Here is an 18592-nt window from a genome sequence, read left to right as displayed (position 1 = left end):
AAGTTAACGTGAGGGTTCTCGGTGGTCAGGAACAAATGTAATCGCATGGCAGGATGCTGTAAAAGGACCAAACTTCAGCCAGGAGAACAACTGAGATAATCCATCCACAATACGAGGTTAGTCATTCATATACTGCTGCATGGGCTGGGCTGTAGTTACATCGTAAGGTTTTAAAAACTGAGCTTAAATAAATGATTAGCGGTAATAAAAGCCGAGGGAGGTCAACAGTGGTCACTGACTTTTTTTAGGAGCTTTTTGAGATTAAATAGAAGAAAATACAAAGCATTAAACATGTTAACAACACAAAAGCCATATTAAACATAGACTACTTTAGGCCCGGAAGTAGGATTTGTCACGTCATCACTTAATAATCGGATTGAAACAGTGTGGGTGTACTCAGTTGCCACTGCATACAATCTTATCAAAACTTTCTCTTTTACATGAACGTACAGCATACATAATATACTTTTTGCTTAATTATCATAGTCTGCACTACACAAGCTGTAAAGATTGGATCACAGGACTTATGACTGTGGTGTGTACTACTAGAGCTTGATGCTAGTAGGAATTCCAAATGATAAAAATAATATGAAACAATCTGAAGCATAATCTGCTGCTTTTTAGTCTGGACTTTGTAATAATGAAGTTTTAAAGATCTCGTGTGTGTATATCACAAAGTAGAGGACAGAATGTCCATGGTTACTGATGCAGCCTCATCCCACATATTACGGCCATCTGGCGTTATGGTGGTGCTATCAGCAGGTAAAATCTGATGCAGAATTATAAAAAGCTATAAACAGAATGTATGTTGTTAACCCCTTGCATTGAGTGTAGAGGCTACGCTTGAAGCCACTGAGGTGTTCAATGGTGGAGCTGACACAGTGCCACTGTTATGAAAGAAAACTTGTGGTATTGAGAAAGTCCAATAATTCCAGCGTTGTTGTTATCTTGTCAGCTTAAACATTTATTGTTCACCATTGATTGCATTTGCCATTCCACAGTTCATCTTAATGTCCAACATTATCAAACATAAATCACAACAGCACAGCGATCACAAACTGTTTGGTCCTTATGATCAGTGACCCTAATTAAATGTTCCTGCCTTAAATGCAATCACTCACAAACACAAAAAGGGACAACTAGAGGCATGCAAACACGAAAATGGCTCCTACAGTGAGCTTTGTGTCCTCTTTCCACCAACAATTATTTAATCGTCTTAAAGCTGGTTTGGAGACGAGTAATGATTCCATCAACCTAACTGATAACTGTAGACATGCCTGTAAGCAACAATATCACTGTTCAGGATTCTACCAGGGTAAAACACCACTTTTGACTATATACGATTTAACATTAAGCTTTAAACAAGGAAGTCATGTTAGTTTTGTTGATTATCCTGTCAGAGACCTTCTTTATGCACATGGCACATTTAAGATAAGTGCATTCATGAGAGAGAGACATTACTGTTAACACTCCCCACACCCCCAATTGGCCTGCTGGAAGTTTCTTCCTTCTTAAAGGGAGTTTTTCCTTCCCACTGTCGCCAAATGCTTGATCATAGGGGGTCGTTTGATTATTGTGGTTTCTCTGTATTACTGTGGGGTCTTTACTTTACAATATAAAGGGCTTTGAGACAGCTGTGCTTGTGATTTGGTGCTATATAAATGAAATCGAATTAAAATTTGACCTAAACATATGCGAGTGCGTTTAAAAAAATATCCCACCATCAATCAAAGTGTGGCGAAAACCTGATATGACCTCGATTTGTTCAACAAATATATACTGGGAGGTCTGAAAGATCTCTAGGTATGGGAACCTGGTCGTAAAAATTCAGCCTCACTATATCGAGGGTGTGAAACACTGTTAAGGATTGATCACCTTCACCTCACGACTTGACAAAGAAGTGTCTTGTTAACTTTCAAGATTTCAGAACATACTGCCAAGAAAAGCACAATAAAACTAGTTATTCGATCGGTGATAATCATTCATTTCATTCCTTCCATCCTAAGGCTTGCGCTTTAAATCGTTTCTCCACTCTCTCTATTTCCCACGTATGAGTTTTCAGTGTTTCTTTCAGTGTTTGTTTAAATAGACATGAAATCACTGTGTGTAGACTAAAGAGATTCTTTCTTTCTGAAAGCTCAGCGACAGTTTTTATGAAGCTGTTCAGATTTGTTCCAGAGCATCACATGAGCAAAACAGAACCACTGAATTCAGATAAATGTGCGTCATTGTTGCACATAAATTGTTAGAACCTCGGTGTGAGACAGTATTTGTGCCACTGAAAGTTGCATCTACTATTTCTGTACCTCATACCTTGAGACCAGAATGCATTTTAATAAGGATCAGGATGAGATAATCACTTCTATCCGGATTCACCTCATTAGCATACATCCTGCTAAGTGTAAAAGCCCCATTTTGTGTTCAGCCTCGAGTCACCCACAGGGTCATATTACTTCACTAAAATCAACCACCTATGGCTACAAAGCTGCAGCAGATGATGATTGAAACGTCCTATTATAGCTGGAACAGGAGCAGTCTAATTGAGACACATTGATGAGCGCATCCATATGCTGCACGGAGCCTGGATACTAAGATGGTTATCCTGGTGACCTTTCACCCTGGTTACACCCTTTCTGTGGCAGGCTTGACCTTTGCTATGGCCCTGCTGTTGCAGTGATCCACTCATGATATTTATTGTCATGCCCCATTTCCACTGAGACTGTCCATTTGGGGGTGATAGAATAGGATTGGAGAGGTGACCCTGTGCTCCTTAGAGGCTCCTGGGAGTCTGAATCATGCCTGCATGTTCTGTCAGCGTAATGGCAAACTCTGGCCTTTAAAGGCTGCACTTAACAGTGGTAACGATGGATTACTACTGCTCACCCAAAACTTAATGCTTACCTCCTGAACAAACACGAAGTCTCCCTTTCTCTCAGTGTTTTATTTTTATTTTTTGCCAGTCTTACTTCCCCTTCATTCTTAATATGTCCTTGTTTTTTTTCCACTTAATATCCCTGCCTTTCTTCCTCCATATCTGTTGCTTCTCCTTTTTCCCCAGTGGTCATCCTTCTTTCTTTGTCTCACATTGCCTGACTGTTTTCTCTTTCTCTCTCTCCTCCACTGTCAGCCTATCTTGTCTTTTTCCCTGATGGCTCATCAAATGAAAGAGCTGCAGTGATGCTATCTGTGCCCCCAGTCTGGACCAGTATGTGTGTGTGCGTTGTGTCAGACAGATTGCTCCTCATAAGACTGAGGCCCCCGGGCTAATGTCACAACAGTCCTCTCACACATTTCCTCAGTCAGCTGCACGCTCTACAACTGTGCAGGAACCAGAGCCTGCAGTCCCAACAAGTCAATTCAGTTAGATCAGAAGAATGAGCTTTATAGGAACTTGATTATAATAACTTGCTACAGTACAAAACATGACAGACAATGAGCTGAATCAACTTTATGAATCCCACAGAAAGGGGTCATCCCGTGGTCTGTGGGACTGGACAAACACATCAATCTTGAAGAATTGAGTAGTTCATACTTGTGTGATTTTTGTCAGTCAATTCAGCAACATATTTAGCGAGCATTTGTGTTTGATTGCTTTTCTTTGCTTGCCTCCCCGCCTGCCTCATCAAGGCAGGTTCAGCTGAATTTCTTTTAGGCTTACCTTGATGAGTAGTTACACATGCAATAGACTGTGAAGGGCTTAGTATACTTGGCCTGCACCAGAGAGTTTTAAAAAATATTTTATAAAAACAAATATTTAACAAGCTTCTCCATTACTCTACCGTAAAATTAAAATTATAAATGAATGATTAATAGAAAGACTTTTTTTGGTATCCGGGCGATTATTTTGAGTCAGTTTCAGATATGAAGATTTGAGTTGTCTTTCAAATCGGGAAGAGCCTCAGAAAGGAGAGACATCCATGGCATCTGAGGAAGAGCCTCAGAAAGGAGAGACATCCATGGCATCTGAGGAAGAGCCTCAGAAAGGAGAGACATCTAAGGCAAGAAGAGGGGTCCCTATTTGCCTCCAACTCTCTCAACAACACCAACGACCAGGACAAGGGACCACGACCTTCCCCAGTCCCCCAAACCCCTGACAGGCCATCACCCTCCTCCCCCTCCCTTTCTCCCTCCTCCCCACACCTGAAATTCACTGAGGAGATGATGGAGCGGGTCAATGCTGGGCTCAGATCTACCCCCCGTCCCAATCCCTTTTTGTCCCCCATAAACCCCCCACCAGAGCGGCCAAAGGTTCGCCATCGAGCCCCACCCTCAACAGAGCAATCGAAGTCACATTGCCCAGCCTCGCCCCCCTTAGTTCCTCTTCATGCCCTGTCTCCGCAGTCTGATGCGTGATGTGTGAAGGGTCCGGGCTGTGAGGATTATGGCAGTGATGACTTTTCCCAGGAGAAGCTGGGACCCTGTTTACTAGAAGGTTTTAAAATTTCTGTACTTTTAGGTGACAGGAGACATGTGGCCTGGTCAAAACACAGAGAGCTGCACTCTAAAAGATCTTTAAACATAGTAAACATACCTTGTGTGCCACAGACTGCTCCCAAACACGAGGGGACAAGTAATACCTCTAAAACACTTAAGTTGGCTTTATTAAACATTAGATCTCTAGCTGGGAAAACATTTTTAATTAATGATTTAATCACTGAGCACAGCCTTGATTTTATGTTTTTAACTGAAACTTGGTTGGACCAAAGTAACAGTGGAGCTGTTCTCATCGAGACGACCCCTCCTAACTACAGTTTTATCAGTGAGGTCAGGGCGAGCAGGAGAGGAGGAGGGGTTGCTGTCTTATTTAATGAATCATTTCAATGTAAGCAGCTATCTCCTGGAAGTTTTCAGTCTTTTGAATATGTGGCTTTACAGCTGAAGGCCCCATCCAAAGTTGTGTTTCTTAATGTTTACAGGCCTCCCAAATACTGCACAGACTTTTTTAATGACCTCAGTGAACTGCTGTCTGTGATCTGTGTTGATTTTGACTGTGTAATTATTGCTGGGGATTTTAACATTCATGTGGACAACCCTCAGGACAAAGGGACTAAAGACCTGAGTAACACTCTGGGCAACTTTGGGCTGACTCAGCATGTAACAGAGGCCACACATAATAGAGGACACACTCTTGACCTACTGACCTCCAAGGCCTGAGCATTTCAAAGGTTACTGTGTCTGATGTGGGCCTGTCTGATCATTACTGTGTTTTCTTTGAAAGTAAAATCTCAGCCCACACAAATATATCAACAACAGTGATCACAAAAAGGTGTATAACTGAACACAGTAGTGCAATTTTTAACCAGGTCTTCCCATTAACACCTGACCTGTCCAGAGGGTCAGTCAATGAGCTCGTCAATAGCTTCAATGCTAACATGTTAAATGTAATGGACACTATTGCTCCCATTAAGGTGAAGGTTATCTCTGGAAGGAAAAAGTCTCCATGGAGAAACTCCACACTGGTGAAAAATGAAAAGAGAGAGTGTAGGAAAGCTGAGCGCAGATGGAGAAAAACAAACCTCCAGGTTCATTATGACATTTATAAAGAGAAACTTCACAATTATAATTTACAACTGAGGAATGCAAGGAGGTCCTACTTCTCTGACATCATCACTAAAAACAGCCATAATGCTCGGGTCTTATTTTCTACAGTTGACAGGCTAACAACCCCTCCTGTGTCAGTGGCAGCTGAACTTCATTCGACCATGGCCTGCAATGACTTTGCCAAATTCTTCACTGAAAAAATCCAAAAAATTAGACAAGCAATTGGTACATCAACAGCAGATCCAGGATATGTACTGTGTCCACCAAAAAACTGTTTAAACACCATGAAACAGTTTCAACCTATTAACAGCAAAGACCTGGAGGACATCTTAGGTCAACTGAACTCCTCCTCCTGCTGTTTAGATGTCCTGCCAACAAGTTTTTTCAAAAAGGTCTCAAAGACTTTAGAGTCAGACCTGTTACAGATCGTCAACTTTTCTTTACTATCAGGTGTGTTTCCAGAATCACTAAAAACTGCTGTAATCAAACCTATACTGAAAAAGGACAATCTTGACAAGACACAAATGAACAACTACAGGCCGATCTCAAATCTCCCGTTTTTAAGTAAGATCATTGAAAAAGCAGTTTCTCAACAGCTCAGTTACTTCTTAAAACAGAATAATTGCTACGATGCCTTCCAGTCAGGTTTTAGACAGAACCACAGCACTGAAACCGCTCTGACCAAAGTGTTTAATGACATATGTCTGAATACAGACAGTGGAAAAATGTCAGTCCTAGTTTTACTGGATCTCAGTGCAGCATTTGATACAGTTGACCACAACATATTACTCAAACGACTGGAGAACTGGACAGGTCTTTCAGGAACTGTACTAAACTGGTTCAAAACATACTTAGAAAACAGGAAATACTTTGTATCAATAGGTAACTTCACATCTGAGCAGACAAGTATCACATGTGGAGTTCCCCAAGGTTCCATCTTGGGACCCCTTCTGTTTAACATCTACATGCTCCCACTGGCACAGATTATAAACAACAACAAAATAAACTATCACAGCTATGCAGATGACACACAAATATATATCACAGTGTCACCAGGAGACCGAGGCCCTGTACAGGCTCTTGGTAAATGCATTGAGGAAATCAATGACTGGTTGTGCCACAATTTTCTCCAGCTAAACAAAAACAAAACTGAGGTAATAGTCTTTGGCGCCAAAGAAAAACGATTACAGGTCACCAGAGAACTTCAATCTATACATCTAAAAACCACAAACCAGGCGAGAAATTTGGGTGTAGTGATGGATGCAGACCTAAACTTAGAAAAACACATTAAGACAATAACAAAGTCAGCTTACTATCACCTCAAGAATATATCAAGGATAAAAGATCTGATGTCTCAACAGGACCTGGAAAAACTAGTCCATGCATTCATCTTTAGTAGGCTTGATTACTGTAACGGCATCTTTACAGGTCTACCTAAAAAATCAGTCAGACAATAATAATGGATACTTTATTGATCCCCATGGGGAAATTACTTGTTTTTCTCTGCATTTGACCCATTCACTCAGTGAAGCAGTGGGCAGCCCACTAAGCAGGCGCCCGGGGAGCAGTGTGTAGGGACGGTACCTTGCTCAGGGGTACCTCAGGGTAGCCGTTAAGTGGATTCGAACCACCGACCTTCCGATCATGGGGCGACCACGTTACCTACTGAGCTATCCCTGCCCACTACAGCTCATTCAGAACTCTGCTGCTCGAGTCCTCACTAAGACCAAAAAAGTGGACCACATCAGTCCAGCTCTGAGGTCTTTACACTGGCTGCCTGTCCGTCAGAGGATAGACTTTAAAGTTCTGATGCTGGCCTATAAAGCTCTGAATGGTTTAGGACCAAAATACATCAATGACCTCCTGACCCAGTATGAACCATCCAGATCCCTCAGGTCATCTGGATCCGGTCTTTTATCAGTTCCCAGAGTCAGAACCAGACACGGAGAAGCTGCATTCAGCTTTTATGCTCCTTATATCTGGAACAAACTCCCAGAAAGCCTCAGATCAGCTGAAACACTCAGTTTATTTAAATCCAGGTTGAAGACTCACCTGTTCTCAGCTGCATTTGAATAAAGCACCAAATCCACACTTTAAGCTTAAATTTCAAAACTTACATTTAACTACTGATTTTATCTACTGTTCTGATTTTATCTGTTTTGATTTTATATACTGTTGTTTGTTTGTTTGTTAATTAGTTAGTTAGTTTATTTGTTTGTTTTAATCAATTTTAAATCATGCTTTTTATTTGTTCTTGTTTCTAATGTCTCTGTAAAGCACTTTGAATCGCCTTGTTGTTGAATTGTGCTATACAAATAAACTTGCCTTGCCTTGCCTTAAATAAACAGATTGTATTTTTGTGTTTTTGGACTGCCAATTAATGGTTTAATTGGTTTATTTTTTATATAGCACATTTAATTACAACAGGAGCGTTGACCAAAGTGCTGTACAAGAATGCAACATACATTAGATAAAACAACAAGCTTTGCTACCATTTAGACAACTGACAGAGTCAATAAACGGTTAATAATGTGCTGAAATGTGTAACAACATGAAGACTGTCTGTTAGTGTGCACTATCATCCCCTTTTAAACAGTCACCCGAAGTACACTTGTGGCCTTTTCAGAGAGTTTCTTTGTTGGTATCTGTTTGATAGAAGAGCTAGGAGCTCTACAACCAGAGGCTCTCTGTTCTTCAGCCATGAATATCTTTTTAAGCTCTAATTATGTAGCACAGTTATTGGCTGGCCCATGTGTTGTGTTTACTGTCACTGTAGAGATATAAGTCGTGTTCATGTACAACGTCGTTTTCCTGCCAGCGCTTGTTAGGCTTTCCAGTGCTAACGCACAGGGCAGATATGTGTGAGAGGCGTGAACTGGGGTGCCAGTTAGCTCGTGTTCTGCATTTTATTTTTGGCACGGCAGCTGGTACCAAGGTTGCTCAGGGATTCTGTGATTATGTGGACGGCACAAGAAAAAAAAAATTGTGATGATTACAAAGAAAATACCAAAATCCACAGTGACTTAGTCAGACTGTTAAAGCATTTGACCCTGGACTGTGTTTGTCTAAGGCTTTTGACCTTGTTTCTAAAAAATTAAATCTTTAAAAGGCTGTTCTTAAAATAGCTAGGAGCCATAGTTAAGCCAGTGCTACTTAAACAAGTGTAAAAAGAGAATTTGTCGCAGGCTATGTTCAGATGCAGATTTGCTGTGTTATATAAGGGAACAGAATGGTATTTGCTGAATGACTCAAAATAAACTACAGAGCTTGTGTTCACTGTTATAAAGAAACATGTCACCCAGTGTAAATGTGAAACAGTTATGTGTGTTTTAGCAGTTTTTTGACAGCAGCTGAGCTCAGAATGATTTAAAATAATATACATCTGGTTTGCACAGGAAATACTAGTCAATTTAATATTGGATTTGATCTTTTTTGCCTTTTACAGAAAAAAAAATGTTTCATATCACCAACTTATCTGTAAAAGAAAATTAACATTAGATTTTAAGACATTCGTACAAGGCGCTATAACCATGAGGCTGAATCCTGGAATTGAAAAGAACTGGAAATCATATTTTAGGGTTTGAAGCCGAGAACACACGCATGTTTTTGAAGTTTTAGGGAGCAGCATGAACTAAAACTTGCACAGAACACTTAGGTACATTTAATTATGTTTAGAAACATTTAAAAATTCTTATTAAGCGGAGCAAAATCATTTTCTAAATCAGTGAAGTGGTCCTCGAGGTAATTTGTAATGCTAAAAGCTATTCAACCCAAAATCCACCAGGGCACTGTTAAACAAGAGCCACTACAGCTGCATAATGTCCTTTTACTTTAACACAAAGGAACTGAAGGAACAGACGTGCGCTTCAGTTTTGGCTCAAGTAGTCATGGATGGAGATTTACATCAATTTGTTCTCAACTAAGAGCGACTGTCTGAGGGCTGAAGCACAAAATGTGGTGCTGCTGTACCTTTGTTCAGCTGCGTAATGTCCTCCTACCATAATAACCATGATATACTTAACAAAACCAGTTATGCTAATTAGATCATTAATTGAACAGATTATTGCATGAATTTCTGTTAATGGATTAGGGATCATTATTACATCCGCGTGGGTGAGACACAAAAGCTGCCAGACGTGATGTATTTCAGCAGTGTATATCGCAGAGATTTTGATAAATTTGGTAATTTTACATGTGAAAAATTTGTCGTGTCAGCAGATGTATCTGATATAACAGTATCTGCTTTGCTTCTACAATATAATGTTAACGTTGCTCCAGGACCATCACTTGAACTGACCAGTCACATGTTTGTGATGTCACAGCTTTGCAAGTCAGGCAAAATACCGAAGTTTAGCACTTCCTGCAGAGAAAAATGTGATGGTGGGGGTTTGTGTCCAATGTGGAGATATTATTTTTAGACTTCGTGCACTATTAAGTTACTGTCAATCGATGTTTGGGTAAGTTTAGATGCTAAAACTGATCGGTTATGTTTAAGTATCATTTTGTATCATCAGTTTGCATGAATGCATATCCTTGCACAGTGTTAACTATATCTTAAGACGCTTTTCTGGCAGAAACCCTTAAAGGCAAATGTCTTTTATTGTAATTAGTATGCAAGTGCTTTATTTGAAGAGCACTTTTAACTGACATAAAGTCACAGCACAACAAAATGATTGCAATCATTTTAAAAAATTGTTAAAAAACAAAACAAAACTATTGCTATCAGTATGACACCATGTTACAGGATTTAAAAAGTAATAAATGAAAGAAAAAAAGAATCTCAGCAGAAGGCCTGGTTAGACAGAAGCCTTTTCAAATGCCTTTTGAAGGAGTCCACAGAGTCAGCTAAATGTAGCTGGAGTGGTAGACTCTAGGTGTCACAGACTGAAAGGCTCTGCCCCTGCTAGTCTTCAATCTGGTAGGCAGAACTAATAAATTTTGATCCTGCGACTGAAGACTGCGAGCGGTAGTGTGTTTAATAAGATGTTGAGATAAATGATCTGGACCTAGTCGATTTAGTGCTCTGTATATAAGTACAGAAAAAGCATTCTCAAAATCGACTGGGAGCCAGTGTGAGGAGTATAAAATAGGGATAATGTGAGCTCACTTGCGAGAACTTATAAGGAGTCTGACTGCAACATGCAGCATTTTTTTTCCCCTGAGTTACAAAGATATGATATCTCAAACACATAACTGCTCAGCTCCTGTGATGATCCTGGAGCAGCAGCAATTATGATGTTCGATATCAGATCATGCCATGCAGTTCTGCTAAGCTTGTTTTAAAAAGCTGCCAAATATGGGATTGAGATAGTTAAGCTCAGAATATCTGATTGCACGGTGGAGAAATGAACCTGCTGTCACAGTGATGTAGTCCTGGCTTGAGCTTGAAGCTTTCAGTTTTTCATGTTAGAACTTGAAAAAGTAAAGTTTAAAGATAAGCTGAATAGACACACAGCATTTGTGACTAAAAAGTATGTAAATCGCCAATATTTATAAAAGGGAAGTCCTGAAATACTGTACAACACATTTAATTTTGAAGTGTCTCGTTTTGTCAGTCCCTTTGAATGATGGAGGCAGTTACCCATGTCCTTTCGTTTATTCATTCACCCAAAAGTTTTATAGAAGAGCAACATGATGCCATGGGATTGTAGTGTAAGAGCATGCCACGGGCATGTTTTGTGTCATTTTTGCACATTTTAAGTATGTTCAGTGTTACAGGGAATAATTAATCATGTAAAAATACATTTAAAAATGCATAAGCAAAAACAAAATGTAGTGTTAACACACAAAATTTCATGGCATGCCATTCATATGGTGTTTCATGTTACCACATGACCCCAAACTAATTATCACAGGAGGCAGAGCAGCCTTAAGAAATCATTGATGTGTTTTGTGTAGAAACGCAACATGGTAAATCATCAAAAGATGCATAATCTCTTCTCATCTTTCCCATGTCTTGAGATCTACCAATTCACCACAAACAATACAATTCATGCATGTCAGATTTCATTCTTTTTAAAACAAGATAAAAATCCTCTCATGTTTGCCAGTGACTGTTAGTGTATAGCTGCACTCACCTTCTTAAGTCGTCCACTCCTGGTCCCCAGGAAGACCACACTGTGTCCACCGTAGATGTAGGAAGTGACAGAGGTCAGCCTGTCCCTGCTCTCAGTGAACACTGTCCGACCTGACACCAGCTGGGAACCCCCCAGGGGTTGGTTTATATCCAGACCGCAGAAGTGATCATCAATGGGAACAGGCTGCGTGGAGAGAAGGAGGGTGTGCGAGTGAAAATATAGAAAAGATTAAGATAATGATGGCAGAGAGTTGTGTTTTTGAGACGAAGTGAGGAAGAGAACCGGAGAGAAGGTGAAAGGAGGAGGGATGGAAAAGCAGTGAGAATGAAATGAAGGAGGAGTGGGTATGACAGATATAAGGAGAGGAAATAGATGTAATGAGAGAGGGTGAAGAGAGCTAGTGGGGGCCAGAAACTGACTGAAATTGCTGTAGACACATGCGAATATAAGAGGAGAACTCAGAGTGACTTATGGTAAGCCTAACATGCATTAAGCGCACGATTTTCAGGGTTAAAAATTATTACTTCAAAAGGGTTTGTGCTGCTGAGTTTGTGAACACGCCTCAGAGCGGGCAAATTTGCGGAGCAGAATAATTGCTGATGGCAAACACGAGAGACGGCGTGTATTTTGCGCCTGTTTCTGTGATTTTTAGATCGCTTGATCTGACATCACAGAGCACAAGAGATGTTAGGTTTTGATTGGGCATCAAAGAGAGCTGCACGCTTAGCAGTCCTATTGCATCTTCTAACATGCACCTCAAACTTTTGCTAATTGCCTGTCACTTAATATATAAATCTACCCTTTTAGGGCTTTTTTATTGTTGTTTTAAATCCTCCATTTCTGAAGCATATATTATTCGTTAGCCCTGAAATGAGCTTTTCCTTTGATCAGGCTTTGTGCCTGAGTTTAACTAAATGTGATCAATTAAGTGAGCATACCATAAATGTATCTAATATCGCACCACTGCCCAGTTCTTTTTGCTCATGCACTTTACCTCCAGTCTTATAAACAAGAAATAGAAGATCCATCTCTCATTTTCAAGATTCCCTCTGGACCCACAAAAGTGTTGCACATATTGCCAAATAGTCAATGTGAAATTCTGCTGCTGAAATTTTAATGACATGCCTATCTGTACACTAAATAAATATATGTGGACACTTACACATATATGCTGTAAATTAATACTGGATTTAGTAGTTGTACTAAAAGCAGAATTGCTTTGGTTGCTTTTTTGACCATTTTGGTTTGAATTTAATCGTCAACTGTTGGACTTCCATCAGATTTTGTGGTCTTCTGGGGATTAATCTTCATAATCTTCAAATAACTTCTTGCTGTTGTGACACTTGCGATTGATGATTGAATGGAGTGTCATTTAAAACTTGATGCACACATTTGAGAAAATGCACTCAAATCTAGTACCGCCAGGTTAAAGTTTACGTGAAGATAATTAATCTGAATTTTAGAAGCAGGACCACTGCTCCTACACTCCCCTTCTGGTCCTTTGTCTGTATATGCATTAGGGCTGCCACAAACAATTATTTTGATAGTTGACTAGTCACCGATTATTTTTGCGATTAGTCGACTAATCAGATCATGCATCCATTGGACGTAAAACGTACAGCTTATTGCACCAGCATGCATCTGCTCTTATATAACTATCATTAGCTTACAGCTTTAAGTGTTTAAGGTATGTGCTAACTAAAAATAAAGACAAGATGATAGTTTATTAAATTTTAATGACATTTGCAGATTGTTTCGGTGAAATTTAATAAACTCCTTGATATCTAAAATATAACGGGACACCGGAGTATATTCTCGAGCATCTGATAATCAGTTGTCTGCTTGACGTTTATTCAGCTGTGTAAAAACTATAACTTTAATCTCAGCCAAACCGATTTACTCAGGAACAAATAAAATACTAAAAAAAAGGCAAACAATAAAATTTTTAAGTTATCTAAGGGATTTGTATATCATGTTTAACCTGAGTAGCGGAAGACAGCGGTGGGTTTGAAAACGATTTGCCGGGAGTCCGGTGTTCTCACGGGCTCTAGTGAGCCTTGCCCCCGGCTAGCTATCGAGCTGGTGGGTAACAGACGTCTCTGAAAACGTCGGAGCGCTTTTGAAAATATGAGATGTCTTGATAAACTGAACAGATATTTGAGGTTTACACATCTACATTCTCTCCTGAAAATATGTTAAACGTTTATTTTGTGACCCAGAAAGAATAATAAGAGTAATATTAAAACTAATTAGCTGCCGCCATTGTTGGAAACTGAACTAGGCTGCGCTATGAATTCTGGGACACAGCTTCTTATTCTTCTTCGGGGTTTAACGGCAGCTGGCATCCTTGTACATGCAGTGCTGCCATCTTCTGTTTCAGTCCGTTATTACACTCTTAAATCCTACTACTTATTCCTGCGTCTTTTGGGATCTTACAAAGCTTCAAACGACGCGTCGACTATTAAATCAGTCGTCGACGATTTTGATAGTCGACGTAATCGTGACTAGTCGACTAATCGTTGCAGCCCTAAAACACTAAAACGTGTTGTTCTCATTTTCCCAACCCCTCTTTTTCATTCACTTCTGGATCTGCCTGGCTCAGGAGCCGCTGCCAGTCCGCTCTCAGGCCTTCCCCAAACCGCACCATCAGTTCACAATTCTTCATCCACCATTGTCAAATAATAATGAGGATGTGGTCTCAGCCAGTGACTGATCCAGTAAAGATTCTTAACTTGCACTAGATGGATTAGCACAAGAAATATACAGGCTTATTATTAGGTTTATACTTTGGTTTAGTTTATAGTTTCCAGATGGTGTGTCTTCAGGACTTCGGTTATTGTTTAACTGTTCTTGTATTGACACTATGCAGACTTTTGTGATTTACATGAATTATCTCATCTTTTGGAGCACTGCCATGGCATCGAACATAAGTTTTAGGAAACCCTGACGTTTATGCTGATTCCAATATCTGGTCAGTATTTCACTTGGGAAAAAAACTTGCATTTGACCTCAAGAGTGTGTGCACCAGAGACCCTGTGTAGTTTGTCTTTTTCTCAGATTTTTAGATTGCTTGATCTTCTAACGTGCACCTCAAACCTCTGCTAATTGCCTGTCACCTAATATATAAATCTACCCTTTTAGAGCAGCTATTTTTTATCCTCTGTTTCTGAAACACATTAGGCTAATGATCAAATTTTATTAAAGTAGCATAGTTGCCTTTTTTTTCTTTTGGTTAAATGTTGTTATGCTAACAGTAGTGTGATGGATTGCTATTGAATTAAATACTGTAGGTCTCTCTGTTTGGTGTTGAGAACGCCTTAATGCCCAATGAAGCCATTTTCAAGCGCCTTCTTTGTGGCAATTCATTGTGTTGTTCCCTTATCAGGAAGGAAAAGTAGACCTAGAGGAAACTTTGAAAGGATCAACTTGAGAATTGAATGACCAAGGGCCAGATTTACTATATTCGGCAAAATAGCATGTGAGCCCAATCCCCAAATAGTTCTCATAGGTGTGATTAGTTTTATGTGTGATTTACAAAATACAGATACAGGTACAGTGAGTTAATTTCCAGATCAAATGCAAAAAAATAAGACAGGCTTATTTTAGCAGTTAATTGCATGTCCCATTTGTTATTAAATACTTAATTTGCATAATTGATATTTTGTGCCTTAAAAAAGGAACTCCCCAAACGGTCAGCTACAAAAATCTCTGAGTTCCCACCTCTTACACTTTAAGTGATATTATCATTTCACTTAAAGCACCCAGCTGCCAATTTAAAGCCTCAGTCATTAGCTGTGAATCTTATGTCTTATTTGCCCAGCAACTAGCAGAATACTTCTACATCTACATCTACATCTAGATGTAGAAATGTTGCTATTACAAGTGTATTCTAAAAATCTTAAACTAAGAGCCCATCAAATTAAGTTTATGGATTATTGTACATTACAGGCAAAACGTATGATTGCATTAAATTGGAAAACATCAGATCCTCCTGCTATTGGTGCTTGGATAAATTCTTTGGCACAGTTTATGGCAATGGAAAGGATAACGTACTTTCTCAAAAACAAGTTAACATATTTTGATGAAATTTGGAAGCCATTTAAAAACTTTATAAAAGAAGTAAACATCGGACAACTCCTGCAGGAGTGTGGATGAGGAGAATATTGTTTAGTATGTGCTAGCTATTTCTATTGTCTACTTTTTTTTTCTCTCCTTTCTTTTTTGTTTCCTTGAATATGTATAAATGCCACATATTGTACAAATGTATACATATTTTATGTGGGTTTGTTTTTTTTGGGGTTTTTTTTTGTAGGTTTGGAAGAGAGCAGGGTGGGAGGTGAGGGCGGGGAAAAAGGGTTCCTATTACAGCAGCATATAATTGGGAAAACAAACCTTTGTATGTTGTTGCAAAAAGCAATAAAATTTATATTTAAACTAGCAGAATAAGAAACTGCCATTATTGGCACTGAATCAACAGAGTGGAAAGGTTTTGGGCTTTTCAAGTGGTGATCTGCCGTGGCTATACAATGTTGTTACATGCATGAACACTTATATAAACTGTACTGACCACAGAAATCATACCTAATGCATCACCATGCCCAACTGGTGCTTGATTTGACTGAGTATTTATGTAACCAGAGAACTAAAGTATCCAATGAGACACATTACAGACACATACAGCATATGAATACAGAGAGAGAGATTTCTTTTGCGATTGCGTTGGTGTTATGGATAACATTACATCTCATTTATTTGATGACATGGTTTAATCAAAGTACATGTTGGGAACCACAAGAGTGATTTACCGCATGCGATGAATATCATTGTTTTCACGCTTCACTTTCAACTTGCTTCCATGAAAGCCTCTCATTATGCAGAATTATAGCTTTTATAAAGGCACAGACTTGGACATTCACAAGAAAGGCAGTTTTTTCTCAAGATCAAGAACAGGTCTCAGAGGGCTCAAAAAATGCTGACAGCGACAAGAGCAGAAGGAGGGAGATGGGGAAAGAGAGGGAGAGAAAGGGGAGGAGAAGGAGGCGGGAGTCGGTGCCTAAACCCCTGAATGAAATCAGAGCTCAATACAGAATTCCTCTGATTAGCATTGTGGAAATAATCTCCTCCAGCTCTTCTGCTCTCATGGGATCTTGAAACCTGAATAGTGTCTTCAGCATAGCACAGACTGCCTATCTATCAGCTGTTTAGGCTGCAATCATACTTGCAAGTCTAACTTTCAGTACAGCTCTACTATATCACTGCTACACACTACTGTGTGATACTTTCGCTAAATATATGAAGTTCAAAGCAGCATTTCTCCCTAAAATCTACCTACCGCCTTGGTGCACTGCACGTCCTTTCCCAGCAGCCAGTGCAACTCCAGATTTCCTTCTCCTTGGTAGCAGGACTGCAGCCGCTCCTTAATGCGGGTGTTGATGTCCTGGATGGTGAAGATGCAGAGAGCAGAGTGATCTGGAGGGTCGTGGTACTGCTTCTGTCCTTTCGAGAACACAGCAAAGAGCACATCCTCTTGAGCACTAATGTTGAGTGACTTAGCCAGAACCCTGCCGGCCTTGGACAGGTAAGCTGCCTGCAGCAGACGGTACTCCTCGCCTCTGTGAATGCACCCCACAGGAAGTGACACATACGAGTGGAACTTCTTGTCACCTTTGCACAGGCGGATGATGCGGGATGTGTAAAAGAGGTCGCCAGGGGAGCCACCTGCAGGCATCCCGTTCTCTGGAGTCTCCGGCTGGACAGTCATGAAGTAGACAAAGCTGCTGCTGGCAAAGCCATAGATGTAGTAGATGTCAAAGTGTGGCACAAGAGCCAGTGTGTCTGAGGGGATTTTAATCAGAGAAGAAACAAAATCAGTGTGAAGCTCATAGTCCAGCATGGCGGAGGATTCTGGGTCACGAGGCAGCTTTCGGCTGGAGATAGTTGGAAAGTAGTCCTGTTTTCCGCCTACGGCAGTGCCGATGTATAAAGTCGCATCCTGACCCTGAGAGGGTACAACAACTCCATACATCGTCCCAGTCTGGTTGTCACTGGACAGGTAGTGCTCTTTCTTATGCGTGGGCTCCACAAGGATGAACAAATCATCCAGCCTCATCAGCTTACAGACGCCCTGGTAGAGGCTGCCACAGGCCAGCAGCCGGTTGTGAGAGTAGTCGATAAGCAACAATTTGTTAACATTGTCAGTGGAGGCCAAAGGCTCAGAACAGGGCTGGACAATTAGTGGAGGATAACATGCTTTGTTGTCATACTCTGGTCCTGTATCATGAGACACCAGGAGTGTTAGATTAGAAGACAACTTGTAAATTCGATTGACAGCTCCAATGTACAAAGCCCCAGTAGACTGATGCACAGTCAAGTGGTTCAGCGACCACTCCCTCCTCTCTGATTGGAAGGTGTTCATAGTTTGTCCTAGAGTCATCTTTTGATTCAGAGAGATTAGAGTCAATAGCCACAGTGCCAGGGGCCATGACATGACCTTTAGAGGACCGTGACCTTTAGTGAGGCCGCAGTAAGTCCATCCTTTATACAAGCACGTTCCCATCCCCACGTGGCTCTGAAAAGTATTGAGCTCAGACAAACAGGGTTGTGTGTCAACAAGTAGCAGGATTGTCCAGAAAAAAGATCAGCTCAAGCGGGGTCTTGTTCTCCTCAAGTGAGCTTCACATCATTCTGAAAAAGAAAAGACAGACATTTGTTTTAGATCTCAAAAAATCCTTGATTCTTTCAAGTGTGAAAGATTGCTTTTCAGGATATCGTTAGGCACTAAAACCCTAGAAATGTCTTGTTTTCTTCTCTAGCTCTGCTTAGTCAGACACATGAGACATCAAAGAAACAAGTAATCATTTGTTCAAACTGTCTCCCCATATTTACTAGCCTGAGAGATGGTCCAATATTCCCCATATCAACAGGGGGGCTCATTATATTCGCCTTTCTGTAAGAGAGACCTAACTGTGGCCTAT

At 40.3% G+C, this 18592-nt stretch overlaps 1 protein-coding gene across 1 annotated transcript in view; it reads right to left on the bottom strand.

The window, feature by feature from the left end:
- LOC101472029 (plexin-A2) overlaps positions 1-18592 on the bottom strand; it is an 85453-nt gene that overhangs the window by 55204 nt on the left and 11657 nt on the right. The window contains exons 2-3 of the mRNA XM_004547488.3: positions 16951-18302; positions 11619-11801 (exon numbers count right to left, since the gene is read on the bottom strand). Of these exons, the coding sequence (XP_004547545.1) occupies positions 11619-11801; positions 16951-18174 (1407 nt within the window). The 5' untranslated portion in view covers positions 18175-18302. The remainder of the gene's footprint in view (positions 1-11618; positions 11802-16950; positions 18303-18592) is intronic.

Source organism: Maylandia zebra, linkage group LG5 (genome assembly GCF_041146795.1).
Source record: "Maylandia zebra isolate NMK-2024a linkage group LG5, Mzebra_GT3a, whole genome shotgun sequence".
Taxonomy (NCBI): domain Eukaryota; kingdom Metazoa; phylum Chordata; class Actinopteri; order Cichliformes; family Cichlidae; genus Maylandia; species Maylandia zebra.
The sequence above is the reverse complement of the archived record's forward strand: the minus strand, read 5'-3'. Positions and strand labels throughout refer to the sequence as shown.